Source organism: Poecilia formosa, unplaced genomic scaffold (assembly GCF_000485575.1).
Source record: "Poecilia formosa unplaced genomic scaffold, Poecilia_formosa-5.1.2 Scaffold22, whole genome shotgun sequence".
NCBI classification, from domain to species: Eukaryota; Metazoa; Chordata; class Actinopteri; order Cyprinodontiformes; family Poeciliidae; genus Poecilia; species Poecilia formosa.
Window position 1 is genome coordinate 1,836,404 of NW_006799961.1, and position 10,142 is coordinate 1,846,545.

At 40.3% G+C, this 10,142-nt stretch overlaps 1 protein-coding gene across 2 annotated transcripts in view; it reads left to right on the top strand.

Moving 5' to 3' along the window:
• The window catches only part of pex2 (peroxisomal biogenesis factor 2), a 10,894-nt gene extending 3,122 nt beyond the window's left edge, over window positions 1–7,772 (top strand). The window contains exon 2 of one of the 2 annotated variants that reach the window (XM_007547902.2): window positions 4,730–7,772. In XM_007547902.2, the coding sequence (XP_007547964.1) occupies window positions 4,730–5,709 (980 nt within the window). In that variant the 3' untranslated portion in view covers window positions 5,710–7,772. The remainder of the gene's footprint in view (window positions 1–4,729) is intronic. The other variant, XM_007547903.2, reaches the window with a different exon arrangement.
• Window positions 7,773–10,142: the final 2,370 nt, after the last annotated feature.

Below are 10,142 nucleotides of genomic sequence, written 5' to 3' on the forward strand. Positions count from 1 at the left end.
GTGCGTGCGTGTGTGTGTGTGTTCATGCATTAACTTGGCTTTCACCCCATGGCTCAAAGGAGTCTTGGGTGATTAGAGAAAGAGGGGAAGTCTTGATAAAGCATTAGCCTCTGATGCACACACAACCCAAAGACCCCTCTGTGCATCTACTCACATTCATTTTTCATGAAACGAACTCATAACAATTAGTCTGCTTACCGCCTGGGTGATCTTAGTGTCCCCAGTACTGCCTGTAGTCTGCTGTATGACATCACTCTCTTAAGAGTTTTAAATTTGACATTCTCATCCGTTTTTTTTTTCATATATATAGTGCAGACATGGCAAGCTTTGACTAATGGGTCCTCACTCATTCCCATTGATAGAAGGCTAGTAAAGGGAAGTTGGACAAAAGAAACAGTAGTGCTTAGAGATTTTTTTTTTTCGATATTTTCCCACCAGAGCTTTTATAGCAATTAATTTGCATGCACAAAAAGGAAACAAAAAAAAATGTAATGTTGTAATCCAGCATGCTTTACCAATGCACAGCTTGTTTTCCTCTCCAAGCATCATAGAAAGCCAAGTGAACATTTATGCAGTAATTTAGCAAATACATTATGCAAATACCACACCTAAGTGCCCAGTAATTCGAGTGTTACAATACATAAAAAGCCAAACTGAGACCTTTTGGACACACTGTTTCCAGTGACAGCGAGTGATAGCTCTGTGAGTGGCTTCGTAGTATTACTGCTGCAGGAAAAAATAAAAACACAAAATGCAGTTCCCTAGAGACTGTCCATCTTCCCAGCCTCCCCCTTCCCACCCCCCAGTCTTCAGCCCCCTGTCCTAAACACCCTCCTGCTGTCCCCAGACACCAAAGCCAAGGTCAAGAAGAAAGTGAGGTCTTCCTCTGTCTACAGGCTATTCCCTGGATGGATTCACCTCAGTGTGGCTGAGCTGCGTGTGCTACAGGATGGTCCCTCCTTCTTTGTTGTGACCGTCATCCTCAAGGTCAGCTTCTAGGGAAAGGTTTGGGCTTATCTGTCTCCCGCCCCCTTTTTTTTTTTTTTTTTTTTTTTTTTTTTTTTTTTTTTTTTCCCCCTTTTTTTTTTTTTTTTTTTTTTTTTTTTTTTTTTTTTTTCCGCCATTCTTTTTTTTTTTTGTCTCAATGTATCTGTAGACGATAGCTCAAAGCTCCCATCTGGCGGTTTCTGGATGTGCTGGCTGACGTGTCTGTCTTTTTGTCTATCCATCGTTCTGTAGGGTAACTGACATTACGGCTTATTGTCTAGCTTTCAGAGGACCCATTTCTGCTCCGAAGCTCTAGGCTGATGCTCTGTATGCTTTTTGTAGCCTCTCCTCTCCTTCCTCACGTTGGCCATGGCCCCGTTTGCCTCGGAGCAGTGTTACAGTGGGTTTCATGTTAGATTGGATATTGTTGTTGTCCCTAAGCTATCATAGTCAGCCTTGAGTCAGTGTGCTATCTTTGTCTAAATAGCATGCACAAACTAATGGAACAAGAAGAGAATCAACCCTGATCTGAATCGAAATACCTTTTAACATTCCGAGGAATGTGATTTTATTTTATTATTTTTTTTCTGGTCTGACTTAAAAAAAAAAAAAAAAAAAAGTAAGTCCAGAGGTTTTCCAGGTGAATTTGCTTTCAGATTCATTTTCATTTGCCACCAACTCCCCTAAATAGTTTTGTTTTTATTTGTGAGTTGGTTGGCTGACCAAAAGAATTCCTAAATCTGCAGCCACCAAAAGATCTGCTCAGATGAATTTGTCTGCTATTGTGGTAGCATAATCTCACACTGAATATTTTTGAGAAGTCATACCTTTTATTTAATCCCTTTTAGGCAGTGAGAGACAAAAGTCCCATGTTGACTTTACTGTTTTAAAATGAGTGTTCAGTGTTCATTCCTGACCTATTGATAAAAAAGTATGTGGTTCAAAAAATTTGGAGCAAGTGTGCAGCTAATTGTGACTTAAATTATTGTATTTTTAATAATAATAATAATAATAATAATAAACACTTATTGCCTAATGTGGGAGTTTATACTCACTTAACAAATGTACATGAATAAAAGGTTGAATTTATAAAAAAAAAAAAAAATCTAAGCATAATATCATACTACTGAAATAAAAGACAGGTCCATTTTATTTTTATTTATTTATTTTTCCACATTTTTCCTTGGCTGCTAACATCTGTGGATGCCACTATATGCGTCTACCTATTTCAAATAAATAATGTCTTTCCCTGTATCTCTGATCCTTCAGGTTTGTATGGGAACTGTAAAAAACACTGCCTCCAACACACCCTGTCACTGCTCCCTAAACACTTGTATCGACTGTGACTTTTGAGTATTACATAAGGAACATGGATTTCCAGCTGTCCACGGTAAAAGCCATGTAAATTCAAATGCTTAATTTTTATAGGCAGCCCGGCATTGACTGAAGTGCCTGCTTGTTATATATTTGGCAAGTCCTGCAAGTCTGAAGGGAAGCTGTCAATAACAATCCCAGCTATTGATATGGCAGTGGGCAGGAGATGTTACTTGGCCCTCAACTGCAGCCTCCCTCTGATCCCTCTACATCATAATTACATTAATATTGACAGACCCTTGACAATAGTCACATTACTATTGATAGGTGGTTGTCAATACCGTGTTTCCCCAAATAAAACATATTCATTCATAACTTGTAAACTGCTCGATAAAAAGCTTTGAAAAGACTATTGGACCCGGTCGGGTTTACTCTCCCGAGAGTGCTGCTGCTGTGACGGGGATTTCCACCACCTGGCAGTGTGTGTGTTTGTCGATTTGTGTGTGTGTGTGTGTGTGTGTGTGTGAGTGTGTGTCAGCTATAGACTGATAGATTAACTTAGTGTTGCATTAGAGCCCCACATAGATCAAGGCTTTCCTTGGCATGCATTCATAGCCAGACACACATGCATATAATCTCTAAATTTTCCTCCATCAAAGGAAAACTTTCAGATTAAGCAGAACAAACAGAGCCTGTTTATTGGTTGGCATACACATTCAGACTACTTCTATTTTTATGCTGTATTTATATATATATATATATATATTATAATCCACACTCCTCTCCCATCACAAACGAGGTCCTGGTCGCTTAACATGGCAGCATTTCAAAGAAAGCTCAATAAATTTGTCATACCTCCTTAGTTCAGCGTAAATTCACTTTTTTTCATCGGTTTGCTAATTCTCACTTATTTGGATGGTGTATCCTGGCTCTATTTAAATGTCTTGAATGCACAGACAGTCCTGTATACCTCAGTATTGGCCCAGTATGTTAGGATGGGCTTTTTTTAACCTTCTTGAGAAGCATCTAAAGTGACCATCATCCCTCTCTCTTTCTGTCAAAACTGCCATATTTACCCGGTGGAAATCTCTTTTAAAGCCTCGTGACAAATCCTGTTCATCGAGACACAAAAGCTACTGTCAAGAAAAGGCCTCTCTCTGTCTCTTTTTCTCTCTCTCTCTCGCTCTCTCTCCTTCGGTGGCCTTTTTCGTCTGTCTCTCAATGTGTTAGTTAGTCTTCCACCTCTTAGGCGATTCAGTCGGGCAAAGGGCAGATAAAACCGGGGAACTGAGCAGTTTGCAAATGTATGCAGCACAAAGTAGCCCAGATGACACAATGGTGAGATCCCATATGGAGCTGAATCTTGGAAGGGGGGGATTGTTCCACATTTGGCAGATGTTTATGGTGTACCAGAGACTGTGCCGTTAGCCTAATCCCTGGTGATGTGATTTGTACACACACCCCTATCTCTGGAGGGAGCAGGCAACGATAGCCCCTTAGCTTTGCCTACTGTGTGGGTGTGTGTCTAGTGTGTAGAATGGTGTGTGTTTATACAGTGGAGAAAGCATTCTAAGACCCCCTGCTTCACCGTGTGCCGTAGCTCAAAGCTTGCATTAAGGACGGGTTTTACATGTGAAAAGTGATTTTCGTTTCTGTGTAAAGAAAAATAACCTTTCTAATAGGATGGGCTTCCCCTCCAGGGCCTCCCTGCTCCGTATAACAAAGTTGTCCTGTAATAGAAGTGATTCTTTATACTTTTTTTTTTTTTTTCTCAGAGCAGATTTTAACCTAAATAGATTTTAAGATAAAAAATATTAGTGGTTGTATGACAGCAGTGTTCTTCATTATTGCTATTTTTTTCAGAACAAGGTCCATGGGTCTGAAAAATTATGGGGAAAAGATTAATGGTAAAAAGTGTAATCCAGAGTATACTGCCTGGAAATAAAGTCTGGAGAATAAATGTTGTAGATGGTATAGTTATCCATCCATACATGCATTCGTCTATACAATCACATCTGTCTGTCCTGTCATTTGTTGTGAATTTATTATGAATCGTAGCGTGTCTACTTCCAAAATGGGCTAAAAAATGCCTGGAAACTCTGGAGTCTAAAAATATATGGAATTTTTACATGTAAAATTTGTAGGAACCTTGGGAAAAATCCACTCTGTTTCTATTTCAACTTAAGCTGTTGCTTCAAAACATTTGATTGTTTGTATCTTGCTGTCCAGGTTCCCTTTGGAAAAATGTTAGTGTTCACAGGTTCTTCTATTTGAACTCCGCATTTTGAGAAGCTGTATTAATGACTTGGTTTCCAAATTAAACCAAAGTTAAATCGTTATGCAAATTCTACATCAAACACAAATCTCAAAGCCTTCATTAATATCTGTCTTGATTTTTTTTTTTTTTTTTTTTTTTTTTTTTTTCCAGCAGGTTTGAACAGGGACCACAACAAAAGGACAACTCAAACTAATGGGTCAGAATCTGCAGTTGACCCACCAGTTTTGCGCATCAGCCAGCTGGATGCCCTGGAGCTGGACTCGGCCCTTGAGCAACTGCTGTGGACCCAGTTCACTCAGTGTTTCCAGAACTGCCGCCCAGGGTTGCTCACCCCGATGGAGCCTGAGCTGAAAGCATTACTTTATCTGTTGCTCTGGAGGTTTACTCTTTATTCTAGCAATGCCACAATAGGTCAATCTCTACTGAGCCTGCGTTATCAAAGCACATCTTCATCTTCTCCCCACTACAGACCGCTGTCCCGTCGTCAGAAGTTGGGTCTTGCCATACTTACTGCAGGCCCCCGTTGGCTGCAGGAGCGTTCCTACCGTCTCCTGCCATGTTTGGCTTTGAGTCCAAGAGGGGCTGTTTCGGATTCGGATGGTGGCTTGCTGCAACAAAGTCTTCGTAAAGCCCTGACTCTTGTTTCTGGTCTGGCAAAGTTCGCTACCTTTGTCAACTTCCTAGTTTTCCTAAGGAATGGCCGTCACCCTGTCCTACCTGAAAGAATTGCGGGAGCTCAGGCTGTGTTCAGTAAACCTAATGTGGTTCGAGATGTAACTTACCAGCACATGAACCGGGAACTACTGTGGCACGGCTTTGCCGAGTTCCTCATCTTCTTGTTGCCGCTGGTAAATTTAAGGAAACTGAAAGCGGCGGTGTTATTGCATGTGCTTGGAAGAAAAGATTCTGAGGAAGAAGGCACAAGAGAGGGAAAAGACATGTGGAAAAACTGTGGACTATGTGGAGAATGGCCAACAATGCCTCATACAGTGGGGTGCCAGCACGTTTTCTGCTACTACTGCATTAAAAGCCACAGCATCGCCGACGCTTACCTCACATGTCCGAAATGTGGGGCAGAAGCAGGGACGCCCAATGTGGTGAAGATGGACATGCGGGTTGTGGGCAGGTGATGGTTCCATCCTGCTGAGAGAAAACTGCTAGAAACTCGGTCTGAGTGAAAGGGATAGTTGAGGATTATTTAAGCGAAGATTTGGTCAACTGTAAGAAGCTAGTAGTATTTTACCTTTAGCAAATAACTCTGTTTTTTTTTGTTTGTTTGTTTGTTTTAACATGAATCCTGATCAGTAAGCTGAAGCTAACAGATATGACCAAATCAGACTTCTATCAGCTTAAAGCGACTTGAGTCTCAGAAACATCTTAACTGTTTTTGCAAAAATGTTCAAAACCCTTTAAACTTATGTTAGCATTGGACAGTCATATCTAGAGAAGCCAATGATTAAACTTGATTGACTTATTCATTGATCATTTACACAGAAAACAGACTTAGGAAGTTGTGTGCCACCAGTGATGTGAAGGTGGTATACAAAAGTAGAAACAGCTTTTTATTTTTATTTTTTTGTTTGTTTGTTTGTTTTGTTTTTCCCAGGTTGTTTCTTTTATATCCGTTACTCTGACTGGAAAAACTTTCCGTTTGGTTCTTAGTACGAGTTTTGGTAGTTCATCTCCTACCTCTATTTCCTATCTCCTTGATGGAGATGTTAATTTCTGAAGAAATTGTGTTTGTCTGTTCCCAGTATTTGCTTTTTTTTTTCTTTTTTTTTTTCCAAAATATTTAGTCATGTATGACTTTATGACGGGAGGACTTTTCCTTACTGTGTCTTTTCTAAGCACACAGTTGTCTGCTATGTCTAATGTATGTGTGCATATATTGACAGTCTTCTGTGCCCTCTGTTTCTCTGGCTGGACTTTGGATGGAATTATTTGTCTTTGGTGCACTGGACAGACTACAGAGCACCACACGGGGCATATATTTGATGAGTGAATGTGTTGATTTATGCTCCAAATTGGCTCTGTGATGGGGCGCGTGGATGTGTGTGTGTGTGTGTGTGTGTGTGTGTTTGTTGAAATGGGAATATTTGTTCTGATGAAAAATGCAGAAAGTCAGCTGAATAAATAATGGGAGGAATTTCTGATGCCTCTCATCATGGCCAAATTAGCATTTGTTGTGTATTTTGTGCCTAAATTGTATTTCAACATCATTAAAATTGATAGAGTGCTACCTCTTGGGTGTTTATTTAGTTAAGTGGAGGAGTGAGAGAGAGCGAGAGACGAGGGAAAGTTATAACAATCAGTACACTTCTCTCTAGACAGGCCTGGTCGTTCTAACTCCCATTATCCGTTTTCACAGCACCCCAACATGCTCAAGATCAAGGGGGCAGCCAGGGGCTTGGATTGACTCACACACACTTGACAGCCATCCTCTCTTTTCCCTTGGCCTTTCTCTCTTTTGCTGCCTTTCCGTCTCTCTCCCTCTGTAATCTCAAGGGCCCTCGCCCCTATAAGACTGTAGTAAACTGTACCAAAACCCTGGCAGTCGTCTCCTTCCTCGCAGGCGAATTACTCTCTAATCCCTGTAATGAGTCCAAAGATGCTTATTTATGCTGGAGTTAACCTCCACCAGTGAGCCCAGCCCCAGGCCAAACTCACCCCAGCTGAGTGAAGCCTTTCCTGGGCTGACAAAAGAGGAGTGGGATGGAGGGGGGGGTTGTGATGGTTGCTATCCACCTCCTCTTCCCACTCGTTCTTTTTCCCTTCTCTGATCACCAGTGCTTAATTGCTGATTGCCAAGACAATCAATTGTAACTGCAGGCGTAACAGAGAGCCTATTGCAGAGGGAAACGGCCTCAGTTCTACCGGCACAAACGCATGAATCTGCGCTCAGATGAGACTTTGGCTGGGCTTAAGAGAATAACGCATGCAATATCTCTACTTATGAGGTTCGCAGGGGCCCTGAAGAACATCGGGTTGTTGCATTGGTTTGATCTTGTGTTAAATTATTTATGTGATACTGACCAATGGCTTCTTTCTTTGTCCTAGAACTTCTCCAAGTCTCTGTGGCAGATGTCCTTTGTGGTAATGTAAGGTAATCCAACATGAATCAATTGTACGGTTTAAACCTCCTATAGAAGTATTGACGGAGTCTTGCGATGGATTAAAAGAAAACTTAAAACCTCGAGGTGGGTGTTACAATCCTAGATGATGATTGGGTTGACATCTTGTGGAAAACAGAGGACACATCCTGAGGATTCTTTGAGGTCCTCTTTTATATCAAGGACGTTTTGACTAATGAATGCAACACTAATGCATATAAAGCCCCAGATAGGAAAGACCGATGGTCAATATTTTATGCACTACATTACATTAATGTGAAGTAAGTCCCAGAAAGTGAGATTAGGTCGATGTTTGAGATTAAGGATGCATATATGATCAACCCTAATGCCACTGGGACATGTCATTGTCTTAACATTCAAAGAGACTTACAATCCAAACCTTTTTTGCTGATATTACTCTGTAACTCTAATTGAAGCCTCCAATCCTCAGGAAAGAAAAAGAGATAAAGAAGAAACATTGCATTAGAGTCTATTAATTGAGTTAGGACATGTATTAAATTAGTTGGAAGTTGGAGCAGGGCTCTGGACTTAAGGAAGGTAGCTGGGGCTCAGTTAAGCCTATCTGTCTTTGGATCTTTTCTAATTCTCAGGCTCCGTGTGGAGAAGAAAAAGAGGAGGAAACCCACATTCCCAGCGGCTATGCAAAGCAATCTGCACATTCACACGCAGCCATTTAGGGAGCAAATTGGCCCTGTGCCCCCTCTGACGACGGTTTTAAGAGAAAGGGAATTAGGGCGTTGAATCCCTAACTAGATCTCCTTCTTTGATGAGCCTCTTTATCCGCCTGTCCCTCATCTCCATTTCTTTGATGTGAAGCGTTGATTTTCCTGATTAAATAGTTTTTTTAAGTAAAAAGCTCTTCTCTTGGCTCTCTAATGCCGGGTACTTTACTGTACCTATTGTAGGTTCGTTTGTGTGCATGCTTGTTGGATGGTACGTCTGTGGTATTCTCTAATTGGAACAGAGCCCGTGGCTTGCAGATAATAGCAAGGACAGAACATGCATATTTTTCCTCTAAGAAAAAAAAAAACTGTTATCATTAATGCTCATGCCTGGCTTTTACCTCTTCATTTGAAATGGCTAGAAGGACTCGGATAGCCCTGTGATTCACTAATGAAATTAAAGAGTGAAAACATCTGTGCCTTTTTCTGTTCAACTAAATTCCATCTCTGATCCTTCTCCTTACTCACTTTTCAACAGGTAAGGGAGTTACATCCCTCATGTATCGGCAAGATATTTCTAACAACTGACACCACTTTCAAAGACTGAATGACATTATTTCTCGTGCCAAGAAAAGATAAAACAAAAATGCTCTATTTATTTGTCGACATCTCTGAGGATTTTTGACACCTCTATACCTTTTTTTTTTTATTTTGGTTTTGTTTTCTTGTGGCATGTCCAATACGTCAATAGGAGTTACAAGTAGCTCATATTTCATCTATTCAATAAAAGACATGCCAAACATAAAACACCAAAATTCCTTCAAGGTAGACAAATCCTAGGTGTGCAGAAGTTCAGGGTTGCAGCCGCTGCTGGTACCTGCATTATGAGACTTCTTTCAACACCTGCCGGGCTTTGGATACCATCGGGCCCAATTATCTAAGTCTGCCTCTTCTTTTTAACCACCTCTTCAGTCTAGCAGGTCAGGGGGACAATCAATCACACCTAAAATAAGGAAAGTAATTTCCTTTGCCTTTATCATGGTGTTTAGGTTTTGTCTGGTTGCATTTCACACAAAGCTGGAGCATCTATGGTTTGGGAATTCAGGGAATTTGGCCTTTTCCTTTTTGATCTCAGGTCCCAGGGTAATTTGGAATTTTTACATTATCATACGTCCAACCCAATATGTGTAAGCTGAATGGGGAAATAAAAAAAAAAATGCGTAGATGCTCTGTAGAGTGCTGTGTTTCATGATGTAGGTCGACAAAGGTTGTTATTCTTTAGAACTTTTAAAAGCCAGATCCGCGCCTGAGACACTGACGGCAAATCTGGGCGGTGTGTGTGTGTGTGTGTGTGTGTGTGTGTGTGTGTGTGTGTGTGTGTGTGCATTCAACAAAACAAAGGGCATAGGGTGGATATCCATTTATTTCTTCCGTGTAAAATCTATTTGATGCATTTTAGTTAGTTTATTTTATTTTTTTTACTTCATTTCATGATTTTAAAAAAAGTATTGCTGAACAATATTTGTTCCTATGAAACTAATATTTAGTCAAAAATACAAAGCTGTGAAGTTACTCAGATTTCCTTTCAAATTTCAAACCAACACCTGGGAAAGATCTAAACATCACTGTTGTCACTTTTATTTTTATTTAAATTTAAGATACTTCATGTAAAAAAAAAAAAAAAAAAATTGAAAATTTCAATTTATACACACCTTCTGCAAAACCAAATTTAAGCCGAATTTGTGAATGTGTTAAATATGGAATGTTTGC